Raw genomic sequence first — 16,050 nt, 5'->3', positions numbered from 1 at the left:
ACGTAAACTGTCGGATGTTAGCTTTGCATCATAAAAAGCTCGCCTGGGGTTGTAAGGTGTTAGGCAGCCCCACCCAACATGGCTTAAGTGTCCGTAGCAGGGGGCTGTAAGGATAAAGGAGTTCCAGGAAACTGGTGGTTACCTTAATGAAGGAGAAAGGTAAGCCGGGGGCATGACAGCAAGTGGCCAGAGACCAGGAGGCAGCTGGGACTGGAAAACCAGCCCCTGCCGCTGGAGGGACCGGCCAGTGAAGCGTGGTTCTGTAACCGAGGAGGATTCTGGTGGAAGAACGTGACACCTGGTGGCTGATGCTTTCCTCTCCTTTGCCTGACTGCCCTTTGTTCCGTCACTGTTCCGTCACAATTTGCTCTAAAATTTATTTCCGAACGGTTACTTCTTCAACTCCTCTTCTTGTTTATCCCCTCAGTTCTTTTACACATACACATATGTTTTTGTATTTTGTTTTCTCTCTCTCTCTTCTTTTTTAATGTTTTAGTGTGTCTGTGTGTACACACATGTGGAGCTCAGAGAACAACTTAGAAGAATTAGTTCTAACTACCACGTGGGTCCTAAGAATAAAACTTAGGTAGTTGGGCTTCTCAGCCAGCCCCCTTGCCTACTTATCTATTAATAGCAGTACTAGGTAATTTTATTTTTTCCTTCTACATTTCAACAATGTATAAGGTATGATTTTATTGCATAAAATTCACACAAAAAATATTCAGTATGCGTGTACTGTCTCTTCTCTGTATATCTTTAAACCCCTCCTCCTCACAATTCAAATGCTATGGAGTAGCTCTGGATTTCCCCCCTTTTTCTTTCAGTCCTCTGATGCCTTCTCTGCCTTTACTCGTGGGAAAAGGGGAGGGTGGGGCAGACAGCATGCCATTCTTCGTTTTAAACCGTTTGTTTTCAAAGACCGGGAGCAGTTCGCAGGTCCTCTTAGGGTCCTGTTTACTCTCTAGTCCTTCGTCCCTTGCTATGGATGCCTGAGGCATTTGTCACAGCTGTCGTTGGCATAACTGAGTAAGCATATTTGGGTTCGATTGGAATAAGGTGAGACTATCCCCGACCATGTCAATACTTCATAAAACAGCTGTCATTCAGCTGTGCTTGAAGTCACGGGACACGCTAATGACTTTTGTGGAAGGAAGGAGCTGGCACTACTGGCTGTGGTGCACACCGTGTGAATACTTAAGCTTCTCCTTGGTCTCTTCTAGGGTCGTTGTTTTGGAAAGTAGGCCGACAGAAAACCCTACAGCTCACAGCAATCTCTACATCCTGGCTGGACATGAAAACAGTTACTAAGCAACAGAGATGAATTCCAAGTGACAAGACGACGAATGAATATGTTCCATTGACAGCGAGAGCGTTTTAAGGGAATTCAATACAGACTGCAGTAGGACTTGCTTTAATTTTTGTGGGTTTTATATCAAATGAACTGTACATTAGGATAGATTTCAGTATTTTCTGTAGCTGGAAACAGCTAGTCAATCTCTTGCCACTGTGTGGTGGTTATATCAAGTTTGCTTAATAAAAGCTATGAGACAAATAGCCCTCTAGTTCCAAGAAACACAGTCCTTTTAAAAAAACAATGTTTGTAAGAAGGTGCCATGGTGTTTAAGTAGCTCCTGTGATTATCCTGGAGGGAGTTTAGTGAGCATTCTATCATGTTATACCATGTCTCCCTCCTCCTTAGTGAACATAATTTGATAAGAAGTTATCGATCAAGCCTTTCACTTGACATTGGCCGTTCTGTATGTTTTTGTAAGATAGAATATTTAATCCTTATTTATTAATCTCTTGCTGGAGCGGTGGAATGTTTCTAACTGTTAGCAAAGGGAGGTTGCACAGCAGCTGGAATTTTTTATAACGTGTGAAAATGTTGTTTACCTTTCCAGAGTGTGCTTTAGGGGTGACTGGCAGTGTGTTTGGGGGTCCAGCACATGCAGTTTCATGTAACAAAATAGTTTATGACACAGTTTCATACAGGGTTGCCTTAAAGGGAATTTGTTTTCAACTACAGATGGTTGTAAGGGCTCATGCAGAAATTCTGATGGTGGACAAAAAGCCTTAGCAGGGACGTGATGTCCCGGTGTGACTACCTTACTTTTGACAAGCAGTGTACTACACCTGTGATTTTGTTTTCACATTAGGGATAATGCATAAGGAATTAATCTTCATATATATCATGATCCCTGATGCTTGGGAGAAAAGTATTTAACTGCCCATATTATGTATTTTACTTATATTATGCAAAGGGGGAAACTGCAAAGTAATTGCACGTGTAATCTTGGGGTTTTCACATTCGTAGGTATTCATTGTGAGTAGGTTTAAGAAAAAAACACTTTAAGTGAAATTGGAATTTCCGATGGGATAGTATAGATGTTGTTTTTATATTTTTTAAAAAGCCAGTATACTAAAATTAAAAAAGGGTAGGGCTGTCTTTTAGTTTGTTTTTCTTTTACAATTCTTAATGTTCGGAATTGATGTGTTCTGTTAGCACCAGCTGTCTTGATGCATTTGTTAAGACCAGTTAGCATTGAGGTGACATGCGGGCTAATAGTGGCAAACTATAGAAGTAGTCTGAACAGACATGACAGGAAAACAATGTACCTATCTCATCTTGAGCAGTTTTATAAAGTACATGTTATCATCTCCATTTTCCAAATGAGGAAATAAATAGAGTTTAACAAAGTTACACAACTTATCCGTTACGTACTGGTTAGTTCTTGAGCCAGACCTAGAGTCCTCCTCCGACTCTCCTCTTTTCACCATGCAATATACAAGTAATAAAATATTACACAAATGAACTATAAAGTATTTGTTCTTTAAAATGCACATCTTGGGGTCGGGCAGCAAGATGTTCACTGAATAGAGGTTCTTTTTTTTTTTTTTTTTTTTTTTTTTTTGGTTCTTTTTTTCGGAGCTGGGGACCGAACCCAGGGCCTTGCGCTTCCTAGGTAAGCGCTCTACCACTGAGCTAAATCCCCAGCCCCCTGAATAGAGGTTCTTGCCGTGCAAACCTGACGCTACCTAACTTTGGTCCCCAGAACCCACCCATGTGAAGGTGGTGGGAGAAAGGATTGACTCCACAATGTTGTCCTCTGACCCCCACATATGTGTGCCCGTACACTCCATACACAATAGTCAAATGGAATGCCTGTTTATATGGGATGTGTTAAGTGGGTCTTCTCCTGAGGAGAGATGTATACAATAGATGGTGGGAGGACAAGCCTCAAACTTGGGAAAGTTCAAGACTACATTCTCGTTTTCTCAGAACTCCCATCAGCCACCTTGACCATGGTGTACAAGGTGGCCACACTAGAGTGAAAAGACCTGAGAGAGGCCTTGGTATCCAAGGCCTCCTGCTGATAAGCTGTGTGGCTAGAAAACATTACAGTAAAAATGGACGCTGTGCTGTGCCCAGCACTTGCAGTCAACCTTCTGCCCCACGCTGTGAAAAAATGAGCTGTCGGCTGAGAGTTACCGAGGAGACGGTGGGGGTGGGGAGGGAGAACTCTTGAAGAAACAAAATGGCAGGATAACAGACTGTTGGAAGATCATAGGAAGATGGCATGGCCATGACTCATGAGCAGACACCTCAAGAACTTTTAGAAAGAATGTGAATAGCTCAAGTTGAAAATTTAGAATATAAAATCAAGGACATTTCTCAGGAAATAAATTGGCAAATAATGGAAATATGGAAGAATTAAAGTTAAGAAAATTAAAGGAAACTGGGGTATGATGTAACTAGATTTGAATTTCAAAACATTTATAAAACAAAGATAAGGAAGTAGCTCAGGAGGCCCAACATCCAATCTCAGAGTTTAAAAAAAAAAAAAAAAAAAAGACAATTGCATAGTTCACCAGGCACTGATGCACACCTATAATCCGGCACTCAGGAGGCGGAGGCAGATCGTGAGCCTTTTGAGGCTAGCCCAGACTATACAGAGCGAGTCTGCCTAAACAAAACAAGGATGCATTTCAACAAAAGTATCCCATTGAAGAACATTAGATTCTATATCAAAGAGCGTAAATCCTAGGTGTGCACACACACAGAGACAGAGACATGGGCACGTACCACACAAAAGGAATGTAATGAAAAATATTAGGGGAAGTGAATATGATCAAAACACATGAAACTTGAAACTCAAGAATCTAATAAAAACAAACACCAAATCACATCATTAATTTCAAGGATACCGGCATGAGAGTTGGTTACATACCAAGAAGCACAAATTCATACCTTCGAGTGTCAACAGAAGCCATGCCTCTGACGAAGGACCTGCACCCAGTCTGCCACTGGGACCCTGGAAGCACAGGTTGGAGGAATGACAGCCTCTTCAACCAATGGCACTGAGATATCTGGACGTTCACACACAGAGTAAAACTAGATCCTTACCTCTGCCGTAACAATCAGTTCGAAATGGGCCAACGGCCTGAATCTTTGAAACTGCGAAGGAAAACAGAGTATACTTCAATATACAGGCATAGGAAGGGCGTGAAAAGGATTCCAGCAGCACAAGAAGCAATAGAATAGGTAAGTGGAGTAAAATAAAGACGTGTCTGTGCAGCCACGGCAGCAGTGAAGAAATCACGCACAACAGGAGAAACCTTTGCTAGATATACCTCTCCATGGATTAGAGTCTAGAAATATGAAGGCTTCAAACGCCAATCAAAAAGAAAAATCCTATCAGAGAAAGGCAAATCAAAACTATACTAAGGGCTGGAGAGATGGCTCAGCAGTTAAGAACACTTGCTCTTACAAAGGTCCTGGGTTTGATTCCCAGCACCCTCATTAGGGCTCACAACCATCTGTAATCCCAGTTCGAGGGGATCCAGTAAGCACTCAGGTTATATGTACATACAGATAAAACATTAGTACAACATAAAGTAAAATAAATCTTAAAATGTACACATTGAGATTCTGTCTTCCTCAGTGGATATAGCTAACGACCAGTGTTGGTGAGAGTTTGCAGGTTTTGCAATAAAACCTTTATATACTGCTGGTGGGAATTCAGTTGCAACCACTACAGAAAGCATCACGGAGCTTCCTCAAAATGCTGGTGGTAGAACCAGTGTATGGCCCCGCTCTGTTGCTTCTGGGTGTACACACAAAAGAGTCCATCAGATTACCACAGAGTTATATGTAATTGTAGCACTATTCACAAGGACCAAGTTACAGATTCAGCCCACATCTATCATGTGGACAGGCATGTATATATACAAATACTAGATTGTCATAAGATTGAAATTATGTCGTGTTTCTGAAAGTATATGAAACTCAAAATCACCATATTAAGCAAAAACTTACCAGAAACGAGACCATTCACGTAAAAACCCTGACAGTACCCGGCATGTGTAGGTGCCGGGGCTGTTACCCTCCTTTTTCTGATAGAGTGTGAACACCCCTTTCTGGTGCCTACGAGCCAGTCTCTTCCCGTAGATGATGGGGTGCAGTTTACAAACCACAGAAAGGCTCATGACCTCATATCCTCACAAAGTTCCACATATTACACTAAGTCCTCATCTAGAAAGTGCAGATACCTAAGAGAGATTGTCACCTGAGCAGTTAGAATCAATACAAGCCTTGGCTATAAAGAAAGACCTGCAAGGACAGTCCTACAGGGATTCAGACACAGCAGGAGGAGGGATGCATTCTGGGCTGCTGATGTCAACAGATAGCCTACGAAACTATAAAGCACCACCTAGTGACACCTAAACAACAAACCCCTTGGGCTGGAGAGATGGCTCAGCGGTTAAGAGCTCTGACTGCTCTTCCAGAGGTCCTGAGTTCAATTCCCAACCACCTGGGATCTGATGTCCTCTTCCGGTGTGTCTGACAGCTACAGTGTATTCATATAAACTAAATCTTTAAACAACATCTTTTTTTAAAAAACCAACAACAAAACCCTTACCACCCGTGACAGTGACAGGTGCTTTGCCAAATCAATCCCATGCTCCCCCGTAACTTCAGCAAGCACAATGCTTAGCAAACTCTGAAAAATGACACTGAATTTGGGCTCCATGGCTTTAGGAAGACTAAATCGGTCTTCCTGGATCATTGACTTCCCTGTGATTGTCTTGTGATGACACAGTAGAGCCCAGCATGGCTGTCACAGCTCGGGGGGGGGGGGGGGGGGGCTTGCTCTTCACCAATGCCTTGCTAAAACCTGTTAGATTACGTCCCTAAACTATGGTCTATGTATTTTAGCTCCTTCCTCCTCCTGAGGCTGACCACCAAGGTCCAGCTATTGAAGTCTAGCAATCAAAAGCGCCCTTTAGGTCACCTAATTATCATGCCCAATTAAAATTAAACACCTCATTCTAGCACCAGGTCTCCCCTTTTTCCTTTAGAGACCGCCATTTGTCTATGGGGCCACATCTGTCTCCTCTCCAGAGGCAGTACTTTGTCCTCTGGGACAAACATCCCCATTCCTCTTTGCCCTTTCTCTCTTGTCCTCTGTCCCATGCTTTTGTCCCCTATCCCTGCCTTCCTTCCCTCTGGGACAGATAAATAGCTTGTTGTGCTGAGAACTTGGTCTTAGGGTGTTTTGAACCAATTTCCAAGGTTCCCTACAGCATCTTTTATGAAGATACAAGGGAACACTGTGGTGTTTATTGTCAGAAACATCTAAAGCCAATCCACGTCCACTTCTTTGTACTCTCTCTTGGATCAGAGATATTCTAGCACCACTAATAATTTTAACATACATCTTAAAATTAATTGTGTCTCATGTCCAATCCCTCCACACTTGGGAAGCAGAGGCAGGTGGCTCTCTGTGAGTTTGAGGCCAGCCTGGTCTACAAAGTAAGTTTTAGGGCAGCCAGGACTGTTTCACAGAGAAGCCCTATCTTGGATAAATAAATAAATAAAAAATAAATAAATAAATAAATAAATAAATAAATAAATAAATGCCAATCAGTTTTAAAGAGCATACACAGTTACTCAGCCTATATTTGTGTATGAGTGTGTGTGTGTGTCTGTGTGTGCGCGCACGCGCGCATGGCTACATGAGTGGAGATTGGCACCTATTCCTCTCTTGTTCTCCACCTTTTTTTCTTCTTTTTGAGACGACATCTCTTACTGAATGAGGAGCTCACAGTTTCGCTTGGCTGGCTGGCAGCCTCAGGGAATCTCCCAGCCTCACTCCACCCCAGCACTGGGGTTGCAGATAACACTCTGGGGCCCAGCGTGTACACGGTGTATTCTTCCCTGGAGACTTTCTCCTCCTCTGAGCATTTTTTGGTTGCCTATAGTTCTTGGTCTAGGGTTGAGGCCTTGTGAGCTTTTCCCCCTCCACATTATCATGTCTTCTGGTGTGTTCCTTGTTCAGGTCATGTTTAGGTAGTCATGTTAGTGAGACTCAGTGGGTGAGTGACATTTCTAAGAGAGTCTCATAGCAAACTTCCTGTTCCCCGGCATCTTACGGTCTTTCTGCCCTCCTCCCCCCATTCTGAAAAGATCCCTAAGCCTTATGAACAAGGGTTGTGTTGTAGAGACACCAGCTAGGACTGAGCTCTGTTACCCTGCATTTGATTGGTTGTGATTTTCTGTGGTGGGCTCTGGCCTTTGCAAAGAGAAGTTTCCTTGATGAGGGGTGAGAACATTATCTCTGGGTATAAAGATAGATATCAAGATGTAGTTAGCAACTGCACTGGTTTAGACAAGTGGTAGTTATAAGTTCTCCCAAGACCCATGACTTCACTAACCTAGTTGGCTAGGTTTCCAGTACCAGGCGTGATTTACTGCTTACTGAGCTGGCCTTAGGCCTGAGTGGAGAGCTCTTTGTTACTGACGAGGTGTAGTAGTGTGACACTACTGACCCCTTAGGTTTATTGTGCCATTCTGGTCATTATGTGATTCGTAGGCATCATAACTAGATAGGCTTGTTGGTTGCTTTTCTCCTTTGGAAACTTGCATGGCCCCTTCTAGTTCCATGAAACCTAGACCTAGGGAGGTAACTTCCAAGTCAGATCCAGATCAGCTCCTCTGGATACTGTGCTCAAAGTGCATGGACTCTTCAACAGCAGGCACTCACTTCCCACCTCTGGGGACAATGGTAATAGCAATAGCCTGTGATGTTTGGGGAGTCTCTTGAACAACCCTGACCAACAACACAAAGTAGACTTCGCATGCCTGCTGTTGGAGTTTGTGTTAAATGGGCTACAGGTCTTAGGGTGGGCCTCACAGCTCAATTGGGAAAATGTCACCTAAACTATTTATTATATTTATGCATCAGTGTCCATGCATCTGTGGGACTGTGAAAGGAGCCTGGGTCCCTGAAGAAATGGTAGGCACTTCCCCTGATTCCCCGGCACCAGGCCCCTGTCACTAACTGCATACCCCCATAGATTTGTGGCCATCAGTCACATAAGGGCATGGCTCCAAGGCCTTCCACATATAAAGGACATAACCTGTGGTCCTGTAGGCTCAAGACAGATCTCCATTTTAATGAGGTACCTACAGGCCTGGAGGACTTAGCCAATAAGCTTTCCTTCCCAGACACCCCTCCCTACCAAAGGTATTTAACCTGAGGCCCACTCTAAGAAGTGAAATATGGTTTCACACACACACTTTCCAACATGACAATAAATGCCTTAAAGCTGTGGTCTGCCTCTTTTCATCGGGATCGGCTGTGGGAAGCCATGGAGAAGGCCTTCGTCTACAGAGCCACCATCTGGTAGATGGCCTCTTTGTGCTCCCAGCCCACCAAGCCAAGCCCAAGCCTGCAGGTCAAGCAAAGGACACTCCCTGTGGGACCAGCTGGAACTTCCCTCTTTTCCCCCTCGGCCCCAGGCTAGATCCAGCCCCGCAGACCCCCACTCTGTTCTCAGCTCTTCCGTGGCATCCCACGGCACCTCGGTATCTGAGAGCCTGAGAATCAGACGGCCCCAGCCTCACTGCTCAGGCTGTCCCATGCCTCTGACTGTGCTTCCCCATCCCTAGAGAGGTGTCCTGAGGCTTCCCTACAGCCAGACACCCACCAAGCTGTGTGGGGTAAGTGCAGTCAACTTCCCACAGCCGTGCACTATGGCAGGGCAGACATGGGACCCCAATAACCCTATACACATTACATGTCCAGCAGAGCCCTAGAAATGGACCTGAGTGGGGTAGAAAGGGAATAAAGGGAAAACAGATACATGGACACACAGAAAAACTGGGTTCTGGTGCTCTGTGCTTTAGGATGGAGATTCTGCCGCCCCCAGAAGCTCAGTGTGTATCATATAGAGTTAAACAGAGAGGCAGGGTTATTGCAAACAGCCAAACAAGGGCAGGGGTTCATGCATAGAGTCGGGGTTTATGGTACACAGCGTGGTCAAGGAGACAGGTTTAATCAATCTCCGTAGGAGTAGTTTCTATAGGGGAACAGTCTTCCGGCCATAAATAAATACCTGGGGAAAGAAAGCTGTGGTAAACACTTTTGCATTTACTGTCCACATCCACACATGGGCCAGAGGGAGGGATCATCCACTCGCCTCCAAGTCTCACGCTGGTGGAAGGGGGCAGGGAGCTTTGCCATTTTCACATTGGTTTGAGGTAGGTTTCCTGACTTGGCGGCTCATATCAACAACACACATTCCCTCAGGACTTCCTCTGCTCCCCACCATTGTAGGTATTTTTTGGTAGATAGTTAATAGTCTGATTCCTTATGACTTTTTCAGACATCACTTGCTGCTCTTGCAGAGAACCCAGGTTCAATTCCCAGCACCCACAACATGACTCACAACTACCATAACTCTAGATCCAGGGGATTGAATGCCTTCTCCTGATCTACATGGGCACCATGTACATAGTATACATAGAGGCAGGCAAAAACATACTCGTGCATACAAATAAATTTTAAAAAAACCGAAGGCCTTAGATCAGTGGTTCTCAGCCTTCCTAATGCTGCAACTCTGCTACGGTTCCTCATGTTGTGGTGACCCCCCCAAACATAAAGTTAATTTCATTTCTACTTCATAACTGTAATTTTGCTATTTTTATGAGTTGTAGTGTAAATATTTTTTGTAGATAGAGGTTTGCCAAAAGAGGATCAACCTACAGGTTGAGAACCACTGTCCTACAGGAAGAGGTGCATTAAAAGGACTGGCTTCGTATTACATATAAAAAACTAGGTCATGTTTATCCGGGAGGTGAAACACCTTACTCGGTTGTTGGCTGATCCCACGTGTAAAGTCAAAGACACTTGGTTCTTTTAAACTTACATTGTTCTCTCAATACTTAAACTGACTCACTAGCCTTGATGATATCAATGAACAACAAAAACATTTTTCCCTGCCTGGATCTCTGGTGTTTTTACAGGCACTGGTGAGGAAGACTGTGGCCGTAGCTTCTCTTCAGGTTGCCGTGTGTTGACTTTTGACCATCAGGTCTGCTGTAGTGTCAGCGTGTCTGAGGCTCTGGAGGTCGAGGGCTCTGACTCCATTTGGAAACAGGTGGTGCTGAGTTTGAACCCTGTTTCAACCCGGGGTGGCAGAGGGGCTGTCCCTTTCCACACCGATCAGCATCTCAGGGCCTCAGCAACTGCTGCAGAGCAGACGACTACTAAAGCCATAGTAACTACTGAAGCCGTAGTAGCTACTGAAGCTGAGGAGTGCCTGTGGGGTTGGTGTGTCGATTAGAGAAAACATGGACACTGAGCCTGAGATGTAAGTGTTCTCATGGTATTGACTAAAGATGGTTTTATGTGTCCTGAAAATAATTCCCTTTCCAAATTCAGATGTAAGCAATTTCCTCGAGCTGCTCCATTGCTCTTCCAATGTCTGTGGCTGAACTCTCTTCCTTATAAGAAACGGAATTGAGGAAAATACTGCTAGTGTTAGTCCAAGGAGCAGCACTCAGACAAAGCAACATCATCCTGTCCACACTGAAGTGGCTTCTCCTGAGCGTTGAGAAGAGCACGTGGAGAGGCTGCTGAGGTACGTGAGGAAGGGGGTGAGAGCAAGGCCCATCTCCCAGGAAAGCTCAAAAAGAAGGATGGCTGTGCTAAATTGCACAGGATAAAAACAGTCAGACCAATTGAATAATCCCAGTATTGACCCCCTATGCATTGGGCAGTGTTGACAAACGGGAAGGAAGTTTCTGGAATCACAATGCCAGCACTCAAACACATGTCTACCGTCTGCGAGCTGTGTCTCCTGACTTACTCATCCCCTCTGACTCTGACTCTTTATCCTTTCAATCCTCAGGATAATATTGTCTATGATATACTTATGAAAGGCTACTGCAAAAATATGTTTAGCACAGTGCCTATCTTGAAGTAAGTGTTCAGCTGTTGGATGTGGTGGATACTGTTGCCCAGGCAACAGTGATCGCCATGCTTGGGATCAAACACCAGGAAAAAGGTAGCAGCCCTAGCGTGACTCCAAACCTCGGGCACTGCTTTTTGCACTTGCCTGAGGAAACCCCACATTCCAGGCCCTCTCTCAGCTTTCTGAGAGCCACAACCCAGAAGTTACACTTTGCTATCTAAACCAATTCTGCACTTGCCAACTGAAAGGCCCTTTGACTTGACAGCCTGTTCCCATAGTATCTTCTTCTGTGGTGACATGAACTGCTGTCTCCCTTTCAAAGCTGTTCTCTAATATTTTGCTCCAATTTCTCTCCAAACAAAACAACTTGCAGCTGGAAATCACGCTAGCTTTCTGGTTCACTGCCTGCTTAGGCCTAAGTAGCCAGAATACTGGATCCTGCTCTAACTACCACTGGTTCTGGCCCTGTTCCACAATCCTTGGGCACTGAACCTTGAGGAGTCCATAAAGTTAATTTTCCAAACAAACTTTATTTAACCTGATATGAACTTTTTACAAGGTAGCTCTGGAAAATTTCACATCAACATCCTCACTTCATTTCAAAATATTTTCTTAATTGTCAAAAAGAACATTTACCAACACACCTATATTATGGGTCGTAAAACCAGCCTTAACATATTTCAAAACATTTAAAGTGTGCAAAACTAGTTCTTTGAAAACAATGGAATTAATCTGGAAATCCATTAGAGAAAGATATTTGGAACACTCTGAAATCATTAGAAATGAATCAACTCACTTAAAAATAATCCTCAGGTCAAATATGAACTCACGAGGGGAAGTAGAAAATATTGTGAACTGAATGAAAATAAAAATACGACACATTAAGATTTTTGTGATGCCTTCACAATGACTTGGGGGATGCCATCAAAGTCGTATTTAAAACAAAGAAGTAGCTAAAATCAGTGATGTAAGCTTCCATCTATAAAACAAAACAAAAACTGCCAAAGGCAAAAATACAGAAAACAGAGAAAATAAAATCAACAAGCCAAATTAGTTAAAGAAAACATTCACTAATCTCAAGAATGAAACAAAGCCTGGGATGATAGGACAAGTCTGTGAAGCCTTAGGACCCTGAAAACTGAGGCAGGAGGATTACAACTCTCAAGGCAAGCCTCGGTGCCATAGTGAGACAAGGACTTCAACAAACAACCAGAAAGAGAACATCATCACTATAGATCCAAGAATGTCACAATAGATCCGAGAACATCACTAGAGATCCGAGAATGTCACTACAGATCCAAGAACATCACTATAGATCCAAGAATGTCACTATAGATCCGAGAACATCACTATAGATCTGAGAATGTCACTATAGATCCAACAGACAACAATGTAATGTGGAAACGCTGGACAACCGAATCCAATAAATTCATTTATCTAAGTGAAGGAGACAAATTCAATGAACAAAAGAAACTAACAAAGCTCTCTCAAGAAGACAAAGACGTCCTTAATAGTCCTCTAATTTCTTAAGGAAATAGAATTTGTAGTTAGAACTATTCCAATAAAGAAAACTCTAAGCCTACGTGGAGTTAGTGGCAAATTTTACCACACATTAAAGGAACTCGGAATATCAACCAAATGTAAATATCTTTTAAATAAACAGGAACAAGAAAAGTTTTCCAAATCGTTTGTGAATCAGCTTCACTAGACAAAAATAAACAAATAAATAAATTACAAAACCACAGATCAACGCATCTCGAAAAACAAGAATGTCTAACAACATTCTTGAGGTAGAGTCGGCTCAGCCACCAAAGGCAATTTCTGCTCTTGCAGAGAAGTTCATTTCCAGCCCTTACCTGATGCGCACAGTCTATCTCCAGTTCCAGGGGCTCCAACACCCTCCTCAGACTTCCTTGAGGGCCAAGCATACCTGTGGTGCATAGACCATAAAACAGGTAAAACACTAACACATAAAATAAAAATAATAAATCTTGTGAAAAGTATATCAGCAAAATTAAATATTGCTGATCTAACCCAGCGGGGTGTCATTATGACAGAACGTAAGGGTCTATCCGATGAGTGAAAGGTTGGTTCAGTGTTTTACAAGTCAGTGGCATTCACTGTGCCAACAGACTTACTAAAGAAAAATCATACGATCATCTCAATAGGTAAGGATGGGGTGGGAGAGGGTTTGGTGGTTGCGGTGCTTGTCATGAAGCCTGGGGACCTGTGTTGGGATCCCCTATAAGCGCATGAACGCTGCCTGTAATTCCAGCCTTAAAACTTACAGCTGGAGCTCCACAGAGCAAGCTGGCTGGTGAGACCGGCCACGTGGGTGAGCTGATCGAGAGATCCTGCTTCAAAGAATAAGATCAAAGAGTCATGGAAAATGATTCCTGACTTCAGGTCTCTACGTGTATTCACACACATCTATACCTGCACACATGCAAAGGTGCATACACTCACTGTGCACCCATGAAAGTGGAAAAAGAAATCAAAGAAAAGAATTTAATAAGGTCAGCACTTGTTCATGATTTTAAAACAAAAGGAAATCAATTCTTGTTATCTAAGGAAACAGGAATTAAAGAGAACTTATCAACATTATAAAAGGGTAATTAGTTCTATTTCTGCACAACAAATCCCGCAGAGCATAGCAAACAACATTTGTCTCTCAGGCTAGCTATCCAGGTTTGGCTCAAGTGTATCCTCCCGTCCTCTTTTTCACAGGTTGAACTGAATTTGTCAGTGGAGTATGGAGACCACCTTCCCATCTCACTCACAGGGATGCTGCCAGGACTTACTTTCCTGTTTTTCTCTGCCTGTTGGCCTGTCAGTTCCCTTCTGTGGAGTACTCGAAGCTTTCCTCAGAACAGTGAGGAGGGGACCCGAGGCAGAGTCATAATCTCCTAAGCAGCATTCCATCACTTTGCATGTTTGGGTCCTTAAAAATAAGTCACTAGATAGATATACACTCTCAGACCTGCTTTCTCAAATGGCGGATTGTGGAATTGAATGGGACTGCCAAGAAAAAAAAAAAAAAAAAGCTTGGAAATAGTGAAAGATGTCCAAACATGAAAGGTTCATTAGAAATCAAGTAACAAATCCTAGGGCTTTCTGGGAGTGCTCGCCTGGGATGGATCATGTAATTTCATTGCAGCCTTTGTTTGCTCTGAATGCAGCTTGCACTGCCTTGCTAGTAAGAAACTTTGTTCAGCTCAGCAGGAACCAACACCACCAGAAACGCCTGTCGGATATAAGACTTTCGCGTGTTGTAAGCACAGCGCTGTTTCTGTACGCACGTCATGATTTAACTGGGGGAAAACGAATGCGTTAAGACATTGCTATAGTTTTTCAGCGTGCACTAAATACTGTCTCCTCACACACTGCTAGAGCATTTGCTTTCCCAAAATTGCTGTTTGAATTACTGACCCGAGTCTCTTTAAAAAAAATATATCCATGAAATGAATTTTGGCTCGGGATTTGGAACAAATTTTCCACGAATTTTTTGAAACAGCCCTAAATATACTACTGCTGTTCTAGATAGCATAGTTATACTGTTTTGGTGAGAGTATGGTAAAATCAAGTAATTGATCAACTCTGAAAAACAAAGATACTCTTGCAACATCGAATGTTCTTTATGGGAAGATAAATGGGCATATTCATTTCGTTTTTAATAAGGGATAAAGTTATATAGACACCAAAGAATTGGTGAGGGAGAGAGAGAGAGACAGAGAGACAGAGAGACAGAGAGACAGAGAGACAGAGAGACAGAGAGAGAGGTGTCACATATAGAGGATGGGGTTTTTTTGAGACAGGATCCCACATAGACTAGGCTATGTTGAACTGCCTACACCGTCTGGGAATATGGCTTTAAACTCCTGGTCCTCCCGCCTTTAGCTTCCAAGTGTTGAGTTTACAAGAATGTGTCACCCTACCTGACTCCCAAAGAATTGCTTTAAAATATTTTTTCATGATTCAATTTTAGAAAATGTTTAACTCGTAAGCCTACTTTACATACCTATATGCATATGTATAACTATATATAACTCATGTATACCTCTATATGAGTTAAAATTTTCTCATGTAAATAAGGGACAGAGTGGGAAAAGCGTAAGGAGGCCTATAGGGGCATAGCTGTCGCGAGGCAGGACATCAAGGGTCCTCGTAGATGCTGCCTCCAGCAAGCTTAAGTGAATGAATATCAGGCAGCAATGTGCTTACTAGTATAAGCTGGCTTTCGCAACAATGCAAGGAGTGTGGTCCTGCCATCACACTGGAGAATCTACCCAGTGAAAAGAGAAACTGATTAAGAAAAGTTAAAACGCCCCTATTTGGTGGTCCTTATAAACAACTCTTTTAAAAGGTGAAGGAGAACATTGTCAGTATTAGGGACAGTTACAGCAATCCTGTCTCCTACTGGGGGCACCTACCTGACAAGCACAGGGTCTTGCACTCCATCCTCGGTATGGAAATTCATAATAATTTCACCATCTTGTACTTAATTCAATCAACTGGACTTTTTATTTTGTTTTGTTTTGGCCTTTTGCCATGTCCCAGGTGAGAACTGAGACCCACCAGGGAAGAAGTGTTGGTGTCAAAGAACTTTTTTGTTTTTTCCGGAGCTGGGGACCGAACCCAGGGCCTAGCAAGGGCTCTACCACTGAGCTAAATCCCCAACCCCGCCAAAGAACTTCTAAAACTCTTAGAATCCTGAAGCAAGAACACATCTATAGGGCAGGTACGAGTCAAATTTATATTAAAACCATTAAAGCCAATAACCATCTATTTTAA

General features: G+C 43.1%; 1 protein-coding gene across 2 annotated transcripts in view; it reads left to right on the top strand.

Moving 5' to 3' along the window:
* The window catches only part of Map4k5 (mitogen-activated protein kinase kinase kinase kinase 5), a 92,865-nt gene extending 90,045 nt beyond the window's left edge, over positions 1-2,820 (top strand). The window contains exon 32 of one of the 2 annotated variants that reach the window (NM_001192016.2): positions 1,221-2,820. In NM_001192016.2, the coding sequence (NP_001178945.1) occupies positions 1,221-1,308 (88 nt within the window). In that variant the 3' untranslated portion in view covers positions 1,309-2,820. The remainder of the gene's footprint in view (positions 1-1,220) is intronic. The other variant, XM_006240180.5, reaches the window with a different exon arrangement.
* The last annotated feature ends 13,230 nt before the right edge of the window (positions 2,821-16,050 follow it).

The sequence above is a fragment of the Rattus norvegicus genome, chromosome 6 (assembly GCF_036323735.1).
Source record: "Rattus norvegicus strain BN/NHsdMcwi chromosome 6, GRCr8, whole genome shotgun sequence".
Lineage (NCBI taxonomy): Eukaryota > Metazoa > Chordata > Mammalia > Rodentia > Muridae > Rattus > Rattus norvegicus.
The sequence above is the reverse complement of the archived record's forward strand: the minus strand, read 5'-3'. Positions and strand labels throughout refer to the sequence as shown.